At 47.6% G+C, this 23100-nt stretch overlaps 14 protein-coding genes across 14 annotated transcripts; 5 read left to right on the top strand and 9 right to left on the bottom strand.

Annotated features, from left to right (window-relative positions):
- Positions 1-1042: 1042 nt before the first annotated feature.
- On the bottom strand, positions 1043-2665 carry N7516_000173 (C1 family peptidase; the record flags this gene model as incomplete). The annotated part of the gene is made up of 3 exons (XM_057212895.1): positions 1043-2332; positions 2402-2493; positions 2548-2665. The coding sequence occupies 3 exons, from the start codon at positions 2663-2665 to the stop codon at positions 1043-1045; spliced, it is 1500 nt and encodes a 499-aa protein (XP_057074778.1).
- Positions 2666-3161: 496 nt separating this feature from the next.
- Positions 3162-4249, bottom strand: N7516_000172 (uncharacterized protein; the record flags this gene model as incomplete). The annotated part of the gene is made up of 3 exons (XM_057212894.1): positions 3162-3187; positions 3242-3912; positions 3975-4249. 3 exons carry the CDS (start codon positions 4247-4249, stop codon positions 3162-3164), a joined length of 972 nt encoding a protein of 323 aa, XP_057074777.1.
- Positions 4250-4573: 324 nt separating this feature from the next.
- On the bottom strand, positions 4574-5545 carry N7516_000171 (HpcH/HpaI aldolase family protein; the record flags this gene model as incomplete). Its single annotated transcript, XM_057212893.1, has 3 exons — positions 4574-5082; positions 5155-5393; positions 5454-5545. 3 exons carry the CDS (start codon positions 5543-5545, stop codon positions 4574-4576), a joined length of 840 nt encoding a protein of 279 aa, XP_057074776.1.
- A 388-nt stretch (positions 5546-5933) lies between these two features.
- Positions 5934-7232, bottom strand: N7516_000170 (TauD/TfdA dioxygenase family protein; the record flags this gene model as incomplete). The annotated part of the gene is made up of 3 exons (XM_057212892.1): positions 5934-6092; positions 6171-7040; positions 7107-7232. 3 exons carry the CDS (start codon positions 7230-7232, stop codon positions 5934-5936), a joined length of 1155 nt encoding a protein of 384 aa, XP_057074775.1.
- Positions 7233-7755: 523 nt separating this feature from the next.
- N7516_000169 (uncharacterized protein) lies at positions 7756-9244 on the top strand (the record flags this gene model as incomplete). Its single annotated transcript, XM_057212891.1, has 2 exons — positions 7756-8748; positions 8807-9244. 2 exons carry the CDS (start codon positions 7756-7758, stop codon positions 9242-9244), a joined length of 1431 nt encoding a protein of 476 aa, XP_057074774.1.
- A 146-nt stretch (positions 9245-9390) lies between these two features.
- N7516_000168 (uncharacterized protein) lies at positions 9391-10011 on the bottom strand (the record flags this gene model as incomplete). Its single annotated transcript, XM_057212890.1, has 3 exons — positions 9391-9596; positions 9714-9789; positions 9862-10011. 3 exons carry the CDS (start codon positions 10009-10011, stop codon positions 9391-9393), a joined length of 432 nt encoding a protein of 143 aa, XP_057074773.1.
- A 3-nt stretch (positions 10012-10014) lies between these two features.
- N7516_000167 (uncharacterized protein) lies at positions 10015-10550 on the bottom strand (the record flags this gene model as incomplete). Its single annotated transcript, XM_057212889.1, has 2 exons — positions 10015-10214; positions 10265-10550. 2 exons carry the CDS (start codon positions 10548-10550, stop codon positions 10015-10017), a joined length of 486 nt encoding a protein of 161 aa, XP_057074772.1.
- Positions 10551-11723: 1173 nt separating this feature from the next.
- N7516_000166 (uncharacterized protein) lies at positions 11724-12979 on the bottom strand (the record flags this gene model as incomplete). The annotated part of the gene is made up of 2 exons (XM_057212888.1): positions 11724-12405; positions 12447-12979. The coding sequence occupies 2 exons, from the start codon at positions 12977-12979 to the stop codon at positions 11724-11726; spliced, it is 1215 nt and encodes a 404-aa protein (XP_057074771.1).
- An 818-nt stretch (positions 12980-13797) lies between these two features.
- On the top strand, positions 13798-14112 carry N7516_000165 (uncharacterized protein; the record flags this gene model as incomplete). The annotated part of the gene is made up of 2 exons (XM_057212887.1): positions 13798-13858; positions 13916-14112. 2 exons carry the CDS (start codon positions 13798-13800, stop codon positions 14110-14112), a joined length of 258 nt encoding a protein of 85 aa, XP_057074770.1.
- A 787-nt stretch (positions 14113-14899) lies between these two features.
- Positions 14900-15946, top strand: N7516_000164 (uncharacterized protein; the record flags this gene model as incomplete). Its single annotated transcript, XM_057212886.1, has 1 exon — positions 14900-15946. One exon carries the CDS (start codon positions 14900-14902, stop codon positions 15944-15946), a length of 1047 nt encoding a protein of 348 aa, XP_057074769.1.
- Positions 15947-16084: 138 nt separating this feature from the next.
- N7516_000163 (cystathionine gamma-synthase) lies at positions 16085-17948 on the bottom strand (the record flags this gene model as incomplete). Its single annotated transcript, XM_057212885.1, has 3 exons — positions 16085-16718; positions 16784-17715; positions 17772-17948. The coding sequence occupies 3 exons, from the start codon at positions 17946-17948 to the stop codon at positions 16085-16087; spliced, it is 1743 nt and encodes a 580-aa protein (XP_057074768.1).
- Positions 17949-18498: 550 nt separating this feature from the next.
- N7516_000162 (TauD/TfdA dioxygenase family protein) lies at positions 18499-19796 on the top strand (the record flags this gene model as incomplete). The annotated part of the gene is made up of 4 exons (XM_057212884.1): positions 18499-18680; positions 18741-19569; positions 19626-19690; positions 19760-19796. 4 exons carry the CDS (start codon positions 18499-18501, stop codon positions 19794-19796), a joined length of 1113 nt encoding a protein of 370 aa, XP_057074767.1.
- A 109-nt stretch (positions 19797-19905) lies between these two features.
- N7516_000161 (HpcH/HpaI aldolase family protein) lies at positions 19906-20916 on the bottom strand (the record flags this gene model as incomplete). The annotated part of the gene is made up of 3 exons (XM_057212883.1): positions 19906-20231; positions 20309-20693; positions 20749-20916. 3 exons carry the CDS (start codon positions 20914-20916, stop codon positions 19906-19908), a joined length of 879 nt encoding a protein of 292 aa, XP_057074766.1.
- A 379-nt stretch (positions 20917-21295) lies between these two features.
- N7516_000160 (Aspartate aminotransferase mitochondrial) lies at positions 21296-22992 on the top strand (the record flags this gene model as incomplete). The annotated part of the gene is given in 7 exon segments (XM_057212882.1): positions 21296-21349; positions 21369-21551; positions 21634-21767; positions 21823-21950; positions 22034-22691; positions 22761-22847; positions 22929-22992. 7 exon segments carry the CDS (start codon positions 21296-21298, stop codon positions 22990-22992), a joined length of 1308 nt encoding a protein of 435 aa, XP_057074765.1.
- Between the last annotated feature and the right edge of the window lie 108 nt (positions 22993-23100).

Here is a 23100-nt window from a genome sequence, read left to right as displayed (position 1 = left end):
TCCGCTTTCATCCGACACAACAGCGCCCTGCTGTGTTCAAGGGGGATACGGTTGTGATGAAGACTAATAAAAATACTGATATATTTTATTAGTCTCTGTCAACTCGACACCACAATGCCACCAAACATCAGACTTTCCAGCCACCATTCACTTACCGCGACACGGAAGGCAAAGAAATATTGGTCTGGCCATCTCATGTGAGTGGACTTTTTAAGTTTCCCTTCTAGGGAATTTACATCCTAACTAAGAATCACTCACTCCAGTTTGCTGGAGTCGACGACGATGAACCAATTCCAAAGGTGTGGCTTGATCAAATGGACAAATTTCAAAAGCAACTGAGCTCCGATGTCCAGTGGCACCCAGGAGATGCTTTATTAATTGATGTAAGTATTCCAGGCAGAATAATGAGAACAGCGACTAATAATTCGCAGAACTTTGCCGTGCAACATGCTCGATGGGCGTGGTCTGGCGAGCGCAAAGTTTTCGCAAGCTTTCTGGGATCAGGCTGGCCTTCGTGCTGACCCTATCTACCCACGGGGTCGATGACGCGTCTTTGTTTCTTTTTTCTTCACAAGATATGTTTAGAGTTCCGCAAGGCTCATTTTGTGTATAGCTGTTGTGGCTGCTACGGAATTGTAGGGGCCAGAAAGTGGGGAGGGAGAGACTTGATTCCTATGGAGCTGCAGAGGGATTTATGCCTGAGGTATCAATGTCGCGGCCTAAGGCCACCACCATAACAATAACTACTGTCGGACTAATACTCGTTTTCTACGTATATTCCAGCTTGTGTACTCCATACGGACCTTGGAGGCATGAGGCCCTAAATGTACATAAACGTAGGAAATAATTGTCTCCCGTATATCACTTATTTTTCCCTCCTCGAGGTATATTCTTCCGTATCTACACTGTAGTCTCAAGGAATCATCTGTTTCCTATACGCCGGTAGTTTGAGGCTTAAACAGTAACATATCCAAGGCCAATAAATCCAACGGGAATATCTAGTGTCTAGAGTAATTCTTTAACACCCCAGCAAAATGACGCTCTAAGCAAGCACACCCATCGGATCCCAACGCGGCAAGATCTTTGGAGTCTGCCTGAGCACAGCTCGTGTATCAGCCGAAAGGAACTGTGATTCAATGACAGCCTGGAATGTATACTCCTCCATCCATCGGTCGGTCATCACAAACCAGCCCTTATCACCAGCCTCCTCTCCCCATGAATTCTCCACACGCCATCGAACAGGTCGATCACCCGGAAGGAGATGGACGCCAGTGATGACCATTGCATGGCTCATCGCGGTTTCTCCACTAGCGAGACGCTCGGCTTTGGTCATGCGAAGCGAGATGTTCAATCCGAGTTTAAGGTCGGTCAGGTCGGCATCCATCACGCCCCGGTTGCGATCGTAAAATTTACCCACGTCACACCCGAAAAACACGGGACGTCCTGCTTTCAGCATCGAGATAACTCCCTGCTTGAGCGTATCCATCTCGACGTTAATGTACGTGAGGGGTCGCCCTTCTATCACGTTACCAAGTCTCTCAACCGTCAGTAAGCGGTTCGACTCGTGTCGTGGATCATGAACTAGGCTGAATAGCGATCCTGAACCTGCTTGGAGGGCCTGTTGTCCAAGTTCTTTTGGAGTATTCCGCACTTCACGGGCCGTTTTCTTGGCGTCGTAGTATTGCCAAACAAATGTTTCGTCTGGCTTCGGTGGAGGACCCAGTAAGAGTGTTACGAGTGAGTGGATTTCCTCTAAGAACTGCTCCTTTGTTGCAGCTAACAGTTGTTCAGCCTGGGCCTCTCTGTTAGCCTCCTTTATGGCCAGTCGCCGCAAAACCAAAGCCTGCTCGCGTAGCTTGGCTGTGAGTAGCCAGTTCATTTTCCCGCTACTCTGGGCATGGAAGTTGTCAGGATAGAGAGTATGTGGGACAAGTCCGTACTTGTCAACAAGATTAGCGACCATATCCCATTGGCCGCCATCCGTAACGGGGTCCTCAAGCAGCTTCTGGACCAGTCGACCAGAGAAATCCTGGTCGGCAGTGTCGATAATTTGCTCGTAGAAATAGTTTGCCTTCTCAATCTTGTCCCAGTAGAACAGATAGGCTTGGCTAAGTTCGAATTCAGGCAGATTATATGCCTTCATCAACGGGACACGGAAGATGTTGGTCGCGGCAAAGAGCCAGCAGCGACCGGTTGAGCGCTGATTGGTGATCGGCCCTCCTTCTATGGGCACAGTCAGGTTGAAGATATGCAGATCGGTGCTAAGCGCGTTGCGATTCATGAGGATTTCTGCAAAAGACTTGTCGGCGAAACTTGATATCGCGAGACGATTCTACTCAAGAGTGAGTGGTTGTTTACTGTAATATATTGCCTAGGCTGGAGACAATGCTGGAAAAATTACCTTCGGGTCGCTTAGAAGAGTGTTACTCCAGTCTACCATACGAGGCAGTGTCACGGTCTGAAGCCGTTCACGCGCCAGGTATGGTGGTGGTGCTATTGTTTTGTCAACGAGACTGAAATGGCAGATGATGGACAAAGCCTACTAACGAGTACTCAAAGACTCCTCCTTCATATTCAGATCTCTCTGTGTCATACCCGTCTTAATTGCGAAGGTCTTCTCCGACTTCCTGTTGGTGGGTGCAGGTTTAGAGTATGTCGCCCCCATGGTTATTGTCTCTGGGTGTGAATGTTCAGAATCACGACGAATAACTCAGATAGTTCTTCAAGCCTTCAGAAGGGGAAGAGTGAGGTCAAAGAACAAGGGAAAATCAAAGCAGGGACGATAACATATAAAGCGCTCAGTGCGGGGTAGCCCTAGATAATGCAAGTTGGAGGCGTTATTGAGAGGCGTGATTGATGGTGAATCCAATAGGTCGGGAGATACTGATCGTCGTGTTTCGTCATATTATAACTACATCCAACGTATCATAGCTTTATCGCTACTTCGGAGTATCGATGATTGGTAGCCCCCAAGTACCTTGGTAGACAGGGTGATATGACCTTGTAGGTACATAAGCCGCATTTTTACAGCCTGCTGCATTCATCCTTTTGATATTTGTCTGGTTATATATCTAACAGAACACCCAGGAGATTTTGTGGGTCACCTGTACAGGCATTCGGGAAATTAAGGAAAGGGAAAAGGGAAGCAGCTCTAGGCACAATTAAGCACGGCGAACAATATAGTCATCTATTTGAAGACATCAGTCACTTGTCCAGATATGAAATCTGACTCTCCACTTACAGATGGGGGAAGAGGGTGCCTTCCAAATTGCTATCTCCACCAGGTTCGCCATTTTGAATTGCGTACGCATCATCCCCGGCGAATATTTGAAGTGGCCATGGAGAGTTATAAGATCCCCAGTCGAGAACCGTATTCCAACAGAAGATGCTTCCACATCTCTCAAGGCTCGGAATTGGGTCTGGTGCATAGGTGGCTTTAAGAGTCCGGTCATCTCCCAATCCTCCGGTGCATACCAGTCATGCCCAAGGAGTGCGTTTGAATTGGCCAGGCCATGACGAACGTATCTCTCATAACATCCCTGTCGATCGTGGTATGACTTCCAGATCTTGTCTCGGTCCGAGTGAGAATCCATGCAAAGTAGCATTCGATCATCTGGGCCCATGAGAGAAGCCCATCGGGCCAATCCTTGTGCTGCGCTATCAACCGGTCCGTTCCCTAAAATCGATCCGAGAGATAAAAGCCACTTCGGACCAGGAGGCAGGGTCTTAGCCCATGAGAAACCGTGTTCAAATGAACCCCAGAGTCCGGTACACTCGACATATTTAAATTGTTCCGCGAATTGGCCGACTCCCCGCTTCAAGGCGGCTTCAGACAGATCAAGAGCATAGTAATGAACTCGCTTCTGCGATTTGTCGATAAATTCTAACAGTGGGCGAACTTTTCGGAGATCGCTAGTTGTCAATGAAAAGGACAATAAGTACATCTCAAGTGTCCTGATCTGGAACGAACTTACCCACTGCCGAGATCGATCAATGAACATCCCTCGGGGATTTGTGAAACTATCTCCTGTCCATGCGCAATAAACAAGTCCACTTCGTCTTGAGTTTGATAGTATTCTGGTGCGTAAGTGAGTTCGCTCCATAGCTCCAACCCTCGGTCATCGCACATCAGAGCGGAGGGCAGACTCGGTGATTTTCCTTCGCACAATGGCTGAAGGAACTGAGTTTGGAACATAGCCTGGAGATATTGCATATCAGCGCCACCAATGTCAATGACATTCGTATCCATTGTGGTTGGAATCGAGAACTTTGTAGAGTCAGATCTGGTAGTGGTAAATTTGTCCTCGTGTCTGACTTGATGCCCGCAAATTGGGGTTGATGACAATCGTACGGGCAGAAGCTTTCGGCCAGGGCACTACTTCGTGTCCATGTTCTCTCCAAATTTCATCTGTTGGATTTACAAAACATGGTACGGGTAGTGGTAGTGGTAATATTGAAATCGGACGTATGTAATTTACTTTAGTCGAATACCTAATTCTGCAGTACTGGTATTGAATATCTTGTAATATAACGGTATGGTAAGTAATGTAAACTTCTTCAATTCTGCGCTATCTCACCGATGCCCCTGGCTACCTTCGACCGAGTCCTTTAGCATGCTAACGTTGGCAGCTGCGCCACACGAAACTAGGCCCCTGTCGAGCGCCCCTACAATGAATCGAGCTCCGAGCTCCTGGACAGCCAACCGCCACAGATCCGGACGGCCGAACAACCCCGATATGCCCCAAACCTTGCCATACTTATGTGCAGCGGCCGAGACATCGCGAAGCGCCTTCTGATACAGTGGATGATCCCATTGTGCGAGGATACCCAACTCGATTGTCAGATCCATAGACCCAATTAAGAGAACGTCCACCCCGTCCACAGCGGCGATTGAGTCCACATTTTCCAGCGCATCACGAGTCTCAACCTGGATGAAGCAGACAGCATCTTTCTCAGCAAGGACCCTGGTGGCTTCCTCAGCCGGGAGGCCCGTGCCGTCATCAGATTCCAACAAGGACGGATTGATGGATCGGATTCCTAGTGGTGGATACTTCGCCATTTTTACAGCTGCCGCCGCATCAGCTGACGGAAAGTATGTATGCGTTAGCTATCCATCAATCGCACCTCAACCTCCACGGAGAAAGTTTTACTCACATGCTGTGTGGCTATGCGGGAATATGATGCCGCGTGCATCCCCGTCCAACACACGCTGGATATAGCCATTCCCTGTCTCTCCTGGCACCCGAGCAAAGGGCGAGACATTGGCCATATTCGCCACCTGACATAGCTCCCATGCGGTCTGCAGTGTGAATGCAGAGTGCTCCAGATCAAGGAATACGCTGTCGTACCCCGCACTTTTCGCAATTTGGACAATCTCGATTTGGCCTATGAATCTGACTCCAAGAGCCTAGCGGTATTTTCTCCAAATCAGCACATTGGATTCTCTCCGTCACCTGTCTTGTTTGGGCCAATCATGGAAACCCACTGTGCAGAGTTTGCCCTGTGCTACACAAGCACTAAGTGTATTATTTGGTGGTAGGACCATGGCGATAATGGTTGATGTTCACTTATCTTGTTTCGATAACGTTCAAAATCCGCCTAATGCACCGGCTATTCTTCCGCTCTGGGGGCTGGCTCCATTTATGTGTTTCCTTCAATGCGAATGGTCACAAGTACTGGTGAAGGAATACCAAATTGTTCGAGGAACACGCGAAATGCAAGGCCCTAAGGGCTTTCACAACTATTGTATAACATGCTAAAGCTATGCGGATATTGAGAAAAGAGTTTTAGGGCCAGGGAACAATTGAGAACTTGATATATCCATTGTGAATGTCTAGACCACTGCGGTTGCAGCAGTTCTCAGAGCTCCCTACGCATGTCGCATTTTGACCGCTTGGTCAATGGGCAAACGCACCTCAGTGATAGTGAACAGATCAGCGTTGTGTCGAATGTTCCGAGAGTCCTTCCTCGATCGAGTCCTTCACCTCAAATGGAGTCTCGAACGGACGCTCCCCTTGTGGAGTTAGGCGTGCGAGGTGTCGACGCTCCCGGGTCATCCAGTCGAAGATGGCAGTATGTGCTGTGACTCGATTCTGGAGGGTAATAGACAAGTATAGTTAGACTCAAGCAAGGACAGACATGGTCAAATATTGGAAGGTGGTCTAGCTTACATCCCATATAATGACCATTTTGGGCTCCCATTTGATGCGGCATTGCAGGTCAGGGCTATTCGCGATATGTTGGTATAGAAAGCTCAAAATACAGTCGCTCTCCTCTCGTTTCATGTCTATAATTCCTCGAGTGAATTGCCGATTGACAAAGAGCGCCTTTTCTCTCGTGACTGGATGCGTGCGCACAATAGGATGCACGGTTTCGATGGGCTCCCGTCGGACGATACTTCCCTTGCGACGTGCCGTCTCCGCCTGTTGTACGCCTGAATGTAGTGCACTCAGACCGTGAAGCCGCTCTTGGAAAGCTGGCGACAAACGACGGTACGCCTCCACTTGATCCGCGAACAGGGTATCACCGCCTGTCTCAGGTGTCTCGAGTATGTACATAATGGTCAGAGCGGGCGGTTGTTCCTCGTAAGTGACATCCGAGTGCCATGCGGCGGATGTGGTATGGCTACTGAAGAACTCATCGTAGCTCGAATCTCCTGCTCCACGGTGTGCAAGTTGCACCTCTGGGAATCCCAAAGGTGTACCGGAAGTGGCGTTTATATGATGTCGGCCAAAGTAGCCACCCCATTTAACTGCCTTCGTGATGGGAAGATCGGCGAAATCTTGGTCTTTGAACACAACAAGCTTCCGCTGGGCAGTTAGCAGAGCTAGCTCGTCCTTCGCCGAATCGCCGAGCTTGCTCAGCTGAACAGAACCATTTATAAATGTTCCCATTGTCGGTGTTATATTCGTCGTATGAACATTCGTACCCAGTAGATGGGGAAATGTTGGATCAGCATGATTTCCTCGATCGACAAATATATATTGTTGCAGTGGTGGATATTTCTGAGTGTGATCCCATGTAGGCAGGTAGGCAGGATACTGGAGCATGGAGTATAAGTCTCAATTTCTTTTGCTTTAGGTCAAAGATGAATTTGAAGACCTTACCTTTGCAGGAGGCCATTCACTGTTACCATTCACCTCAATGTCGCGGTTGAAGGACGTGGCACCGGGGACAAGGTTCCCGCCTTTGCCAATTGCTACAGGATTGAGCTTTTTCTCTTCTATCGCCATGATATAAACTGATATTGAAGAAGAAAGAGAGCCTAATTTTGGGAGGCAGAATGGAAAAGTCTTTATATCATGCAGTGTGGGCGGTAGAAAATGACACATGTACCAGCAACGTGCGAACAATCTGAGCGAAAGAACTATTATTTGATGTGATACTTGCAGTCAGTTTCATTCGAGAATAGTGGATGACCTTATGGTCGATAGGATTTAGGTGTAGGCTTGTCCTTAAGGGCGCTTGTACACATACTGTCAACTTTTAATTATAGCTTTAGGTCAGTACAGGAAATAGTACCATCCAAAGTTTTTATAGCCAAGAATCGTAATCCTCTTGATTTCCTGGAGTCTGACATATCATACGGAGTACATAGTGTCTTTAGTATTAGGCCTTGTCAAGAACTGATCTGATTTGCTTGCGTAGCCTACTCCAATCACCCCCGGTCAGAGCATCTCCGCCCAAGGCCACTTGAAATAAAAATGATCTTTATTCCATCTTCTCTCCTCATATTTCCATGTTCAAGTGACCCGAATGAGCTCTTCCATAGACAACTCCTCGGTAGAGGAGAATGCCAGTCTTCTTCATGGCCAGTCGGTGCATGGCAGAAAGATCAGTTGGACGTCAGCCTACGTCCTCATCATCTCTCGGATGACAGGATCCGGGATTTTCGCTGCACCAGGTGTGGTGGTACAGTCTGCTGGAAGTATTGGCCTGTCTATTTTGATTTGGCTTGTCGGCGTGATGCTGGCTGCGTGTGCTGCCACAGTAGCGATGGAGTACGGGTGCATGCTGCCCCGGAGTGGCGGCCAGAACTTATATTTAGAATATACCTATCGGCGACCGAAATACCTGGTGATGAGCGTACTCTCCGTCCAAGTCTTCCTGCAAACATTTACTGCGAACAACTGCATTGTGTTTGGCGAGTATCTTCAGGAAGCCTTGCCAGTTGACTTCGGGCCGGGTGCGCCCAAGGCGGCTGCCCTGGGACTGTTGACTTTCACCGCCGTTATACATGGCGTGTTTGCCCCCCTGGGGGTTAAGATACAAAATTGTCTAGGCTTTTTGAAAATTGGTATGATGGTGCTTCTCATGGGAATCGCCCTTTTCGCCGTGGCTGGTGGACGACTCGACCGCGGAGATCTGCCCCACCGGGGTAGCACCAATAAAGATATTTGGCAAGGATCGGACTGGCGATGGCATAGTACTTCGCAAGGTTTATTGCGAGTCTACTACGCCTACGCAGGGGTTGACAACGCCAATATGGTTCTCAATGAAGTGCGAGACCCCGTTGGCATGCTACGTGTCGTCGTTCCTCTGGCTTTGGCGACAATCTTTGCCGTCTACTTGCTAGTGAATTTGGCTTTTTTTCTTGTTTTGCCGGTCGACATTATCAAGGGAAGTGGTGAGCTTGTTGGACATGAGTTCTTTGTTCGACTATTTGGCCCTGGGGATGGGGCCAGAGTATTCTCTTTGCTCATTTCATGTTGCATAGCAGGCAATGTCATGGTGGGTGTCTTCAGCCTAGTAAGTTGAGGATTTCGATCTCTTTGAAGAAAGCAACCGATAACCAATTCTGATACAGGCGAGACAAAATCAGGAAATTGCACGTAGAGGGTTTTATCCTCGTTTGTTCGCTTCTTCCCGTCCTTTCAATGCGCCGCTCGGCGGAGTGATATTGAATTTTATTCCGGCAGGACTCATTATTCTTGCCGTCCCATCGTCCCACGTCTATTCCTTCATGCTCGATATCGAAGGCTATCCGGCTCAAATTTCAGCCTTTGCCATTGCTACAGGGTTGCTTTGGTTGCGCTGGACCCGCCCCCAGCTACCTCGACCTTTCAAAGCCTCTATTCCTATGGTTGTGGTGTATCTCACAATTTGCGCTTCACAAGTCATCTCGCCATTTTTGCCGTCATCTACCACCTCGTCCGGTGTATGGGAGGGGAAGTATGCATTGGTGGGGTTGGCAATGTGGGCACTCCAGTTCCTTTATCTTACGTCCAATCTCCCATTTGGTTGAATTATACAACTTCATGAAGCTAACTTTATAAAGCCTCTCATGTGCAACTCTTTATTGGTTGATCTGGGCTAGAGTCTTGCCAAGCATTTGGAGTCAACGCTTGGTTGAAGTATCTGGAACTCTTTCGGATGACACCACATTTACATCTATCCAACGGGCCCCCGCTCCATCATCTCAGCCGCAGAGTCTCCGTGATGATGATGATCCTCTTTATCATCATGACTAGCGGGCTGTCTGGCACGAGTCCACTCCACGAGTACCTGGAAATCTCGACAGGTGTGCACATTTTCAAAATCGGGGCTCCAGCGGTCTCGAGCAGCAGAGTACACGACGTGTGCCGGGGTCATATCACCTGAACACATGATGGACTGTCGAATGTAATCCAGACAGTGATCTAATGATACCATGAACACCACTGGTTAACCACTGCATCCATTTGTAGACCTCCTAGGGATAAAGTACTGCGTACCTGTATGTAAAGCTGATATCTCAGGTCCATCCGGATCGGGATAGTAGTCTGGGTATAGTGCCTGTCGAACTTTGTTCTACCAGTACTAATTAGGATTCCAGAAAGGAGACAAAATAGCATGGCACTTAAAAACATTATAGATACTTACCAAGCAGTGAAGCTGATGAAAGACATCTAATCCAGTAACGTATTCGCCCGTAGGTCTCTGTCTAGTCTTCCCACGAACCATATCGGCCTCACGACCAATGAGATCCACGCCAGCGACTAAATCACTCGTTAGCTCATGGGTAGGATTCATGAATTAAATTTCATTCAAAGATATGTTGAAGAACATGCTTTCCGTTATATCGTCCCAGAGCCGATCTGTGGCTGGATTCGGTGGTCCAACCCATTCTGGCCCGCCATCGGATAACCGGTTTCGCACCACTGTTCCATTCGCATCGTAGTATAGACCACCTGTAAATCGAACCTTGTTGATTTGAATAGCAGGAAATGCAGCATCTACAAACAATCTCAGATTGCAAGTCTCAAAAAATATCAAATCAACTTACCTAAGTCGGTACTGAATCCGCTCTCATAGGTTCCACGGGGAGGGGCTGAGGCCCAGTCCATTGCGAGAAGGCAGAATGAGATTAAAGTAAACCCTGATGTGGAAAGAATCCACGGCCAGTGAGTAGGGATCGCAAATTTCCTTCGCCGGCGAGTCCGAAGTGAGTGGCTTCCATTCCCAAGTAATGGAGGGCTTTCAGTTGTATCGAGAGGCTGATAGCCGTCATTGTCGGAACTTAAGGAGTCGCGGTGCTCTTTCATATTGTCTATGGTGTTCAAAGAGGCCATTTCGTGTGTATGTGTAGGGTGTTGTTCTGAACTGTAACAGCACCCTCTAAATATCGGGAGACAATCAACAAATAATAGTGATTCCGATGTAGACAATGCTAAGCTACCGTACAATAATCTTAACGGCCAAATCCAAGAACATTCCGATACTCCGTCTTCAATAGGTAGATACCATTGCATACTCCCCAAGAAAATGATCAATTACACTGTATCTCTAGATACTGGTTTGGATACAGATCTGAAAGACGAGACCTCTGTGACCTTGAATCAAAAGGCCTCCAGAGGCTTGTGCGTAGACAACACACAAAAGCATAGTCGGATTGCGAATATGTATAATAGAGCACCGACACCCGACCTGTGCGTTAATTAGTCTCTGATGATATATCGACTTGGCCCACGAAAGAGGGGTCGGGCCGCGTTCAGCTGCGCCATTGATGTAGTGTACCTATATGATAGCCAGTAAGTTTTCTGTACAATCTTAACGGATACCATATTGAACCAAGGTGGGTGGGCATTAAATCGGCCAGTTACGAGGGTTCCCTCTAAAGTGTCAAAACACAATGAGCTCCAATTCCATGCATCAATTCAGTCGTGTCGTAGTGCATCAATAGTGGGAACACTAAGACGCATGTGACCTTTGCTTTTGAAGTATATTTACGCTTCTTTGTAGGACAGAAATTATACGTCGTAGACTGTTGTTTAATGAATTTCCATTTCTATGTAATGATACCTGAGGGCCCCGATGGATTAATTACGCCCTCTAGAATGGGGTGCCAGTTGTTCACGGGCTTCTTCTTAAAGCCCACTCAGTTAGGGGTAACTTCTCCAGCTTCCTAACAGTTGGTCGAAGGTATAACAGGAAGATACCGCTCCCCAAGAAAAGGGTAACACCGCCGATAATGTAGTAGCCATCTGAGAAAATGTGGCATTGCCCCCCTTTCTGTATGCAAACTGCCTTTTCCTCCAAGGTGTTGCAAGACATTTGGACGGGTACTTCCCCTGGTTGGTAATGGTCTGGAGGAAATTGACAAGTTGACTTGCTTGCGAGGTCAATGAGCTTCATAGCGGGAATGCGGGGAAGAATACCTCCCATATTTTGAGCACTGTATTTGAGATTATTAATAAATTATCCTCCTTGAAGAACCATTCAATGGGGAAGGTGTGACAGGCAACTCACGTCGCGAGAATGGTCATATATGTACCAGCCACGACCGGGTCCGCCACTCGTAGATGGAAGTTGAGGAATGTTGTGAACATAACGGTCGCTGAGGTAACTGAAAACATCCGTTGGATGAACACTACAAAGATGTAAAATGAAGATGGTGGGCCGTCGGGGCCCAGCGCAACAACCAGTGCCGCTATCACGACTGAGAAAAGCCGGATGGAGTATGTGACACTCCAAACACGCAAAGGCTGATATTTTTTACTGAAAACACCGCCCAAATGTGCCGATGCAAGGTCAAATGGCATTATGATAAGAACCAACATGGCCAGGTTCGCATTTCCAAACCCTTTGTCAAGCAATTTAAGATCAGTCGCACCATCGTTCACTTCGAACGCAAGTCTGGCCAGTAGATGAACAAGTACTGTTCTCTGTATTGGTCGAAGACGAAGGATTGACACAATGGCTTGATACGCGCTTATAATTGAGCGCTTCACATCCTTTGACTCGGCATCTTCTTGCTTCAAAAGCGGGAGTAAAGCACCAGTAGCAAGATAGAAGACACCCCAATGAGAGACAAAGTTTCCCAACGCCGAGGCAGCTTGATCCGGGACCGATAGTTTAGGTTCATAAACAAACATGAAAAGGCTATAAGCAGTGAAGGCACCGGAAATGCTGCCCAAGGTATGGGCACTGGAGACCCAATGGAGCTTTTCACTTGGTAAAAGCCGAACCCCCAGCCATCAGTGACACAGCTTTGAATCGCGGATAGTGTCGATACCAATACCCAGGCTAGAACGTATAGCAACCCTTGACTAGTCTTTGCGGAACGTTCGATCTCCGAAAAGTAAAAGGTAGTCCACACCCCAATTGCCACCATGGCAAGGCCCATTAACAACTGCGTCGGCAGTATCCAAGTCAAACGTCGTCCAACACGACCACTCCAGTAAAAGTCAACAATTGGGCCCCAGATGAGCTTTAGGCAGTGGGGATAAACCGTCAAGGTGAACATTCCAACTTCCCCGTAGGGGAGGAACCGCTTGAGAATGGTTGGGATGGTTGCTCCCGCAAGACCAGCAGGAATACCTTGGCTGAAATAAAGTAAAAATAGCATGCTCAAGTTTCCGAACTCAGTCGTATTCAGACTATCTTTTCGGTGTTTGTTGGCTTCTATTGATCTGTCGGGTGAGATGGAATGCGAGCGTTGACTGCCTTCCTCAAGAGGGATTGAATCACAGTGGTCATGCTTGGGCACAACCATAGGCATATTGGAGAACTTTGATGAAAAAGGAAGGTGTGGATGAGATGGGAATTAGGAAAAAGTAGGATTCCTTCAACAGCCATCACGTTCAAGAAAGCAACAGCGAGGTGTGCTGGGAGTCTATCGTATTTCCAGTATACCCTCCCCAACGGTATGGGGATATGCAAGACGCTTACAAATTTGGAGATCAGTCAACTGGTAATTTAAGCACAGTCCGTACGGTCTACCCTTTTGAGGGATTGCATATGTAGGATGCAGAGTGGACGTAGCTTCCACTCGAAGTCGAGTGGAGTCTCCGCGGAAGGTATACATCGCTCCTGTGCATGTCCGTACGTGCGGCAGGAAGCTCTGTGTTAGGAGAGGTCGACGTGATGGACATCGAAGTGCACAGCTCACTGTGAGATTGATTGATTAAGCCACAGAAGTTAAGAAAGATACTATGAAGTCCGACACTCTGCTTTCATCCAGACAGATGCGAACACATCATATCGACAAGTCATGGGTCTGCATTGATTGAAATCGAATTATTTCGTGCCGGTCTAGGAGCCTGCAGCTGCGGCAATTTTGACATCATAGACAGTTTGACGCAATCAGGTGGTATAGCAGAGCCGGGGTCAGGGAAAAGAAGACAATCAACCTATGGAGGACTATCTTGCTGAGCTTCTAGGACCCAGTATCAAAGGGTTGCCCGTTATATAAGAGCCACCTTGACACGAACTGACATATATCTTCATCACACAAGTCTTCTTGAGATTCCAATTTCGTCATCTATAACGTCTATAAGTCTCTCCACAAAATCCTTTTATATCCCACCCCACGTCGAAATGCGGTCGAGCATTGCTTTAGTCATTCTGGCTGCCCTTGGCGTCATGTCGGCACCCGTTGGTGAGGCAACCTTCTGTCACAATTTAGTGAAGGCCTGAAGATTCTAATAAATACAAGCGGAACCTGACACTCTTGGCCACGGTGAATATGCTCGCGACACTCTCGGTCATGGCGAATATGCTCGCGACACTCTCGGTCATGGCGAATATGCTCGCGACACTCTCGGCCATGGCGAATATGCCCGCGACAACCTTGGTCATGGCGAATATGCTCGCGATACATTGGGTCACGGAGAGTATGCTCGTGACGAGTAGAAGGAGTAAATATAAGAAGGTTAAATCCATATCTCTCGTCTGACGAAGCCTCTTGGATATAAGACTTGTCGTTATATAGTATCCAATCAACGAAGAATCAACACTTTTTGACCGCAGGGAAGACCTACAGTTTCCTTTCATAGCCGCACCTAGCCCGGAAAAATATGGTTTTGATTGGACGCAAATTTTACCACTGAATGGTTTTTTATATATCGCTGGTAAAGATACATATTTTTTTGATATGATGCCTCAGTCTCCTTGAGAAACTCGCACTACCGCCATGGAGGAGGCTGACCGAGTGCTACAAAAGTAGTTGCAGGCGAATCTAAGGGAGAAAAAAAAAATCCTCGATAGTTGAGGAAGATCTAGCAAAGGAAGCAGGTCTTGCCAAGGTGTATCGCGGCCAGGGTTAGAAACTAATATTAGTAATATTGATGCCTGAATTTGCTCACTCTGCCTGAATATTTGCCAGCAGAAAATATGGATACCTGAATTACAATAACAGAGGTACTTGAAATCTATGAGGATGGCATAATTATGATGAGTCAAGAAGTAGGCACACTTCAGAAAAACAGGTCAATCCTTTGCGCCGGTTATAGAGCGATAGTTTCTGCTGTGTAAGTAGTCGTAGCAACGATGCAATACCGGTTCCCATGGCGCAAAATGTCCGGATCTCATATATATTGTACAAGATATTCTGACTTCTTGCTTTCACTTGGTTTACATTTTCCAACAAGAGTACGTATTTTTCACTACCATCAATTCCAGTTCTTCCCATAAAGTAAAGATGACTCGGGAATGTAAACCTCGCCCACCGCTCCTGATTCTTACCTATCCTCGAACGGCGTCAAATCTCCTCATGCGAATGTTGTCCTTCCCTGACCAAGAAGATACCGTGTCAGTGGAGAGTGGCGGTTATTTCTTTATGCCGGTCATCTGGAAAATGAGAGAGTGGGAGCTCTTAGATCGTCCCTCCACTGACTGGACCGATGCGGACTGGTATTGTCTGGAAGAGATATACACCTCTTGTGCGGAAAACCTTGAAGATTTGCTCCACAAAGCTCAAATTACGGGTAAAATCGCCATGTTCAAGGAGCATACCCCATTCATGATATCCCCTGCTGTTCAGTCCGCCTTTGTTCATGGGACGAAGCCCCCACTTGATCCATGGAGGGTGAAACTCGGCAGTATCTCCACAGTGATCGACGGCAAGGACTCCCAGCATGTCTTGTACAACGGAACTGTGCTCCCTTCAGAATTCCTTAGAAGTTGTGTCCCGTCATTTCTCATTCGCCACCCAGCGCTAGCATTCCCTTCATATTACCGTGTCACCCAGAAGCTCCATGGAGATAAAGAAAATATGGAAGCCATGGAATCCGCCCTAATGGAGGTCTGTACTCTTCGATGGACAAGACACCTGTATGACTGGTTTTTGGCCTTAAACAGCGAACCAGATCAAACCCAGAAGCGGGATCCCATCATCCTTGATGCCGATGATATCCTCACAAATCCAAAAGTTCTTCTTCGCTTTTGTGAGCTCGTTGGACTAGACCCATCCAAGGTTCAATTCCAATGGAATCCTGCCGCAGGGGATCAGCTGGAAAAGGTCAACCCGGTACGGCTGCACACTAGGTCAACTCTGTATGCATCCTCTGGAATCGTGACAGGAAAAACCTTCCAAGGCCTGACCATCGATGGCGAGCTCTGCAAGTGGAAAATTGAATTTGGCGAGAGAGTTGCTACCAAGTTGCACCGCTGGATTGTAGACGCAATGCCAGACTACGATTATCTTGCTCAGAGACGGTTGAAGATTGACGAGGAAACCGCCGCATAGTGCTTTGGTTACATTCTGTTTCACTTTTCCTGTCACAACATTTCATATTAACAACGCAAGTTTTGAACTTAGAAGCCCTCCGGTGTAGTAAACGTTATTGAAATTGGAAGCACACTCCTAGGCAAAGAAAATGCATAATCACGTTATTTGGGTCATCACCAAGCCTTTCTGTGACCTGCTAGCCATCGAAAGAGCATGTTGTAGTCGACCAAGCAGTTCTTTCTTATCCTCCAATCCAACCGAAATTCGCACGATTGTCTCCCGTAAACCATGGCTTGCCGCCCAGTCCTTCTGGCGTTGTAGCACCATTTGTACGTACGGTTGGGCCAGTGTTACATTTGCGCCCAAAGATGGACCTTTGTGGACATCCAGGTGGTCAAAGAACGTGGCCGCAGCTTCCACTGTTTTAAATTCGATAGTGAAGAGGCACCCGTATCCTGGGCGAAACTCGTCGGTTGGCCGCCGCATCTGCTGCGTGTAGTGATTCATCGAGGGGCTTCCCTTTGGATAATACACCGCACTCACTATGTCGTCTCCAGCCGAAGAAACGCTCGCAGCACAAGGATTGCTCCTTGAACGTTCAGGCACAAGCAAGAGAAGATGATCGACCAAGTACTCCGCTGTTTCGTTCATAATGGCTGCACGTTTCATGAAGCTTCGACTGTTTATTTCCAGTTGCATTGCGTCCTCAATATATAGTGTGTTTGTGTAAATGGCATTTAGAAGTGCCTTCAGTTCATTGTAAAAGTGGGAGTTTGGATTCAACGTGGCACTATGTGAAGTGTCATAAATTGATCCTTGAGCGTTGACAACCTTTGAGAGAGGATGACCTCGTACCTACCAGCCAGGACGTCGGCATATCCATTGAAAGATTTCGTGAGAGACGTAACCACAATATCCGCAATACCCAGCAAATCGACATTAGCGAAGCTACCAATTGTGTCGTCGACTATAACCGCTAAGTTATTCCGATCTGCGATTCGGCGAATCCGCCGTAGGTCCGGAGTATATAACAATGGATTTGACGGACATTCACACCAGATCGCCTGCATGTTGGGCTTCCTTGTCCCATAAGATGGTAGATGGCTCAGGTATTGCTCCAATGTATCCATGTCTTCGCTTGATCCGGCACTGAAGAACTTACAAGAGGGCCCATATGTCTCTAGCATCTTCAGTGTCAGCTCATAAGGGAATCCTACCATCATACTCCCGGAGCCACGCCACTGTAAAAGCATGTGATGGACATGGTAAATTGCAGACATTCCAGACGGGAAAAGAAACACATCCGAGGAAGTAACCCGCACTGCCTGGTGCGGAATAATCGTCGCTCTTTCCAAGAGATTGGCAATGCGCTGACGAAGGGTGTGATAGACTGGATGGCAAGGTGATTGAGCAGGCCCGAAAATATCTTCAGAAAGCTCCACCCGTGATTCAAACTGCACATGTAAGAGATATGTCTGGGCTAGGCGTGACGAAATTCCCGTGCCGGTCAGTCGCCAAAACGAAGCAGCGAAAGTCTTGACTGATTCGGGGTATACAACTGCCCATAACGGCGCGAGCTGCGAATTGTGGCAGTAGCAGTTGGGCTCCAAACAGCGATTGAATCGAATGATAAACTTAACAAGCGACTCGAGAGGTACAACCTCGTCATCATGGAGGGCGGTGGAAGTAATGTAGGATAGACACGCTTCGGCGCTCGCTCGATCAGGGAACAGTGAAATATCGAATTTTCCCGGAGAAAGAAACTTGAGTTTGCATCTCTGAGCCAACTGTAATATTATTGTCAATCGCCTTATCATGGAATGAGAAGTGGTGTTTGTCTCACAGTTTGAACATCGACGTGAAGGATAGACCTGGGATATCCATTTTTCAATGCATCGAGCGTCTGCGCATCGGCATTGCCCAGGCCCACCATATCTTTCCATTTCGGAAGTTGAACGGATACTGCATGCTTTCTGGATGGGACTGGAGTGCCCAGAGGGAGGGTAACTTGGTTGGTCATCTCACAGAATTGCTAAACGTGAATGGCTGTAAAGGCAGGGGTGTTTGTCCCCAGGGGAAGGGTCAAGTTGTCGAACCCTATATCAAATTTATCTCCCCACCACATAGCCTGGAAAGCAAAATGGATTACGAGAGACTCACTAGTAGTACCGTATATAGCCCTGTTAGAGATCTGCAATCGCTAGTTCAAGACACAAAAGAGAGTGGACTGTAATTTTACAGCGGCCTACACGACGGGACCGATCCACATGCACATCTGACACGGTCCTTCATGGAAACGACAATATTTCTTCGGCGCGGGAAGCAAGCAGTGTGTTTTGATACACCACAGCCTCCACGCTTTACCCCCTGTCACCTGCTGCATTTGAATTTTTCCCAAGTCAATGTAGCTGCCGGTCGACGTGGCTGCAGAAATATCGCATCCGCGTCAAGTGACCACTTGCATCATGACTACTCGGTTTTTGAGTGACATGAATAGGAGGGTTCTTGCGGCGAGTTTCTCCTTTGTCAAAAATACAACTCGCCTGACGCGGATTATCAGAAATCACAATATGTCGACTACAGAAACAGCTACAACCAACAAAGCAACAAAGGCGGCCAAGCTCAGTTTGGGGATCCCTTCCCAACATAAGCCTGTGAGCGAGCCCGACCAGGAAGAGATAGCCGGGACTAAAGAGCACACTCCTGCTCTGTTCCCACACTACTTACCGGTATGGGAGGTACCTCAAGCTCAGTAAGTATAACCAACTCTACCCTTTACATGGGAGAAGTAAACTAAACGTTTGTGGCTTAGATACCCTCTCTTGGAGGAGTTTAACTACATCGAGCGTGCCCTTACAGCAGACAAAACCTTCCCTGACTTGCTGCCCCCCGGCGCCAAGCTGAAAAACATCACGGCAGCACTGGGCGCTGAAGTTACCGGCGTCCAGCTCAGTCAGCTAAATAACCACGGAAAAGATCAACTAGCACTGCTTGCAGCCCAGAAGAAATTGCTCGTATTTCGCGACCAGGACTTTGCTTCTCTCCCTGTTGGAGAAACCGTTGATTTTTGTCGATATTTTGGCCGCCTATTTTTGCATCCGCATTCTGGTGCTCCTATGAATCACCCTGAAATCCATCTAGTTCATCGGAGGGCGGGAAATACCATAGCTCCGGACTTTTTCCAATTTCACACTCACTCTATGGCATGGCATAGCGATAATACATACGAAGTACAGCCGCCGGGGATTACATTCCTCTATGCTCTTGAGGTCCCTGATGAAGGGGGTGACACTGTGTTCGTGGATACCGAAATGGCATACAAGCGCCTGAGTCCCGCCTTTCAGGAAAGGCTGAAGGGGCTACAAGCAATGCATACTGCCCGCGATCAAACCGCAAGGGCCCGGGAAAACGATGGTTATGTTCGGCGGGAGCCTATTGATACGGTGCACCCAATTGTCCGTACGCATCCTACAACCGGGAAGAAGGCGCTCTTTGTCAACCCGCAGTTTACGAGACAGGTTGTCGGGTTCAAGAAAGAGGAAAGCGACTACCTCCTCAAATTCTTGTATGACCATATGACCTCGGGTCACGATATGCAGTGCAGAGTCAAATGGGAAAATCGATCGGTTGTCGTGTTCGATGTTGGTTCCCATTATCCTTCATAATACTCTAACTTTCGGCTAATCCCCTTATACAGAACCGTAACACTATCCACTCCGCTCTAACGGACTGGATGGATGGTAGAAGACGGCACATTGCTCGGTAAGTGGCCAATTTTAAATATCGTCTTAACATTCGCAAGAGTTAGAGCATACTAAGTTAATGACGTAGAATCACTCCCTCAGCGGAGCGCCCTTATGAGGAATAAGATCTGCGAGGATAAAGGGGTTGCAAAAATCGGTCATGAAATATAACACAATGTAGACTTGGTTGACAATTGGACTAATGTATGTATTCGTGACACTTTAAACAACATTCTAGTTCTCTCCTAGCACTCCATTTTGTACTGGGCTGGCGGTTACACGATCCGCAATCCCTTGACAGGACGAGATGCTCTGGACCGCAGAATTGTAAATGCCCGAGAAATCCGCATGAACAATGAACGCCCTCCAACCCATCGTGATTCGTCTTTCCAGTATCTGTGGGGTAGAGCCAAACCCCATGATTGGAATATCATTTGCAGCTGCGGCACGGCAAATCTTATACAAGCCATCGAGAAAAATATCTTCATCTCCGTCCAACGTTCCACCGGGCAACCCCATCGACATTCGGAGGTCACCTGTGCCAACTAAAATTCCGTCGACTTTTAAAAAATTATCAGCTTCAAGCCCAAGGAGCCGTTGTCTTAAAAAGGAAAACAATAAGTAAGATCACACTTACTTCCGGGAACTTTGCAGATCTCATCCACATTCCTCACGCCCTCAGGATCTTCAATTTGGCAGAAAACAGCGATGTTATCGTTCCAAACATCGTAAATTGTTTTTCCCGCAGGCGTCTTTGATTGCGAGTCCCCAATTAGAGCAGCTGGAGGGAAACTCCGACCACCTTGTGGAGGAAATCGCGCAAGTTGAGCAAGCGTACGTGCTTGTTGCGCATTCTGAACATGAGGCATGACTATACCCCCGGCTCCTGCATTAAGTGCATGATTCACTTGATCTGGTGTCGAACTGGGAATTCGCACAAAAGGGACCATAGCACCATTGGAGTGATACTGGACAGTTCGAATGAGACTGGCGAGAAGTGTAGAATTGAGAGGAGTATGCTCCTGTAAGGTAACATCAGCATTTGTTTTATTTTAGGGGGTCAAAAGAACATCATACCGCGTCGATAAAACAGAAATTGAATGGTGTCGCAGCGACAACTCGAGCAGCTTCTTCATGCGGGATTCGACATTGTGTGCCCCAGAGCAATTCTCCCGACTTCAGCATGGACTTGAAGTCTGTTGGCTGGGCCAAGCTAAGAGCATTGTAATTTTTGGCATCAATCATGACTGTTTTGTGTCGATATGCTTTCTAATTTTGCATATCTTTTCGTTTTATTGTATTCAGATCTGCGAATTATGCCGTGCCGGTTTGACGAACATTACGTATTTCAAGACCTAACACTATGTATTCTGGTAGTTATTGCAGGTATCTCATGAATGCAAGTCCTAGACGCGAGTCACGAGGAATCCATACGCAATGCATGATGCATCACGCATAAAGTATGCACAAAGTATGTATGATGTCACTCACCTGATGGTCCAAGCGGGCCGATCCCATGCGGGCCGGGCCTTTCCGCCCCACTCCTTTATTCTGTTTCGTATGCTTGTATTCTTTACATTACCTGACGTTACCCAATACTGGTACCAGTCCGTTACCCTCCCCCATGGATGGCTCCCGTATTCGTCAGCAACCTTCAGCTGTCATGTTTCGGAGAATAGTAAGGTCATCTATCTCAGAAATTCAAGATGCTAGATCATCTACATCCTTTTCATAGTATACCCGATGGAGGGTACACTGAGAGCGTTTATCAGTTACTCGCAGAGTATCGGCAGGACGACACACCCCAAAAAACAGATTTGATGGTTGGTGTGTTTAAAACTGACGAAGGAACCGTTTACACTCTTTCTTCCGTGATTGAGGTATTTATCGCCCTTTCCATGCTACAAATCTTTCATTCTGATCATTCTGGCGGTGCACCAATGCACCATTTGAACCGAACAGGCTAGAAAAATGCTTTTCGCGAATCCCGAATGGCACTACGGATATCGTTCCTCTCAAATCGGAACGACTGGCTACCTTCAAGCAAGCATCGATCTCTTTTTTGGGAGGGATAGCGAGCTTGTCAGAGATGGAAGGTAACCAAAACTCACCTTGTCTACCTCCGCACATCTGATGTTCGTTATCAAACAGAATCGCCGCGACCCAAGCGCTAGGGGCGAGCGGTGCCTGCCATATGGCTGCCATTATGCTCGGGGATCATTATCACCCTGATACCTCAACAGCCAGACCCGTTGTATACATACCACGACAATCATGGTGTACGCTATTTTCCTTTCTCTTTACTTTTGGCTCGTCCGGGGAGACTTACAGTATGCTAAGCATTAAAAACATATATCCACAGCGAATCACGCCAATGTCTTCGAGCACGTCGGTCTCCAGGTCGATTATCTCCCTTATTTTGATGCCGCCATCTCCGACCTCGATTTCCCGTTGTTTCACTCGGCAGTCGACAAACTTCCCGACCATTCGGTAATCGTTCTTCAAACATCAGGCCAAAATCCCACCGGTTGCGACCCGACCCGCGAAGAGTGGTTACAGCTGGCCATGACTTGTGTCGAACGTGGACATCTTATTCTGTTCGATGCTGCATACTATGGGATGGCTACGGGCTGTGTCCGCCAAGATACTGAGGGCATTCGGATCTGCGCGGAGGCCGGAGTTCCTGTCATGGTGGCAGCTACATATAGCAAATCATTTGGTTTGTATAGCGAGCGAGTCGGGTTTCTCGGTATCACCACTCCGGACCCAGAAATACGTCGAAGAGTTGAGATGCAGCTCCGCCTGATAACAAGATATGAAGCGGGTGGGTTCCCTGCATTTGGATCTAGTATCGTGGAACTCGTGTTGTCAGATCCACATCTACTACTACAATGGGAGAATAATACGCGTTGGATGGCGTCTGAGCTGCAGAATAGGAGAAAAAAGCTCAGGGCCAGGTTGGAGGAGCTCAAAACTCCTGGTGATTGGACTTTTATCACTCAACAGCGCGGAATGTTTTGGTGAGTTCCTCGACCATCTATTCCCAGTATTCAAGGTTGTTTCTGTAGCTTACCTGGGCTTGCTCTTAGCCTGACCAATCTCACTCAGCGACAAATGAATCTCCTCCGAACGTCTTACCATATTTACGTACAAGATAATGGCCGTCTTTCTATCTCGTGAGTGTTCCGATCTTTCCCTTCCGCTACAGCTCAAAAGTTCTAAGTTAGTTACTATGTATCACAAAGTGGATTAAACAGCTCAAATATCGAGCGAGTCGCACAGAGTATCAAAGCCGTTGTCCAGGCTACAGGGCCAGAATGAATGCCCACAGCAGCTAGAACGTAACCATTTAGTAGTAAATCAGGGAATTTTACTCATTGGCGTGCTTACTTGCAAGTACTGCGTGCTCTTCAAATACCTGAGTAGCAA

Source organism: Penicillium verrucosum (genome assembly GCF_028828655.1).
Source record: "Penicillium verrucosum strain IBT 35672 chromosome Unknown utg000001l_segment0_segment0, whole genome shotgun sequence".
NCBI classification, from domain to species: domain Eukaryota; kingdom Fungi; phylum Ascomycota; class Eurotiomycetes; order Eurotiales; family Aspergillaceae; genus Penicillium; species Penicillium verrucosum.
The sequence above is the reverse complement of the archived record's forward strand: the minus strand, read 5'-3'. Positions and strand labels throughout refer to the sequence as shown.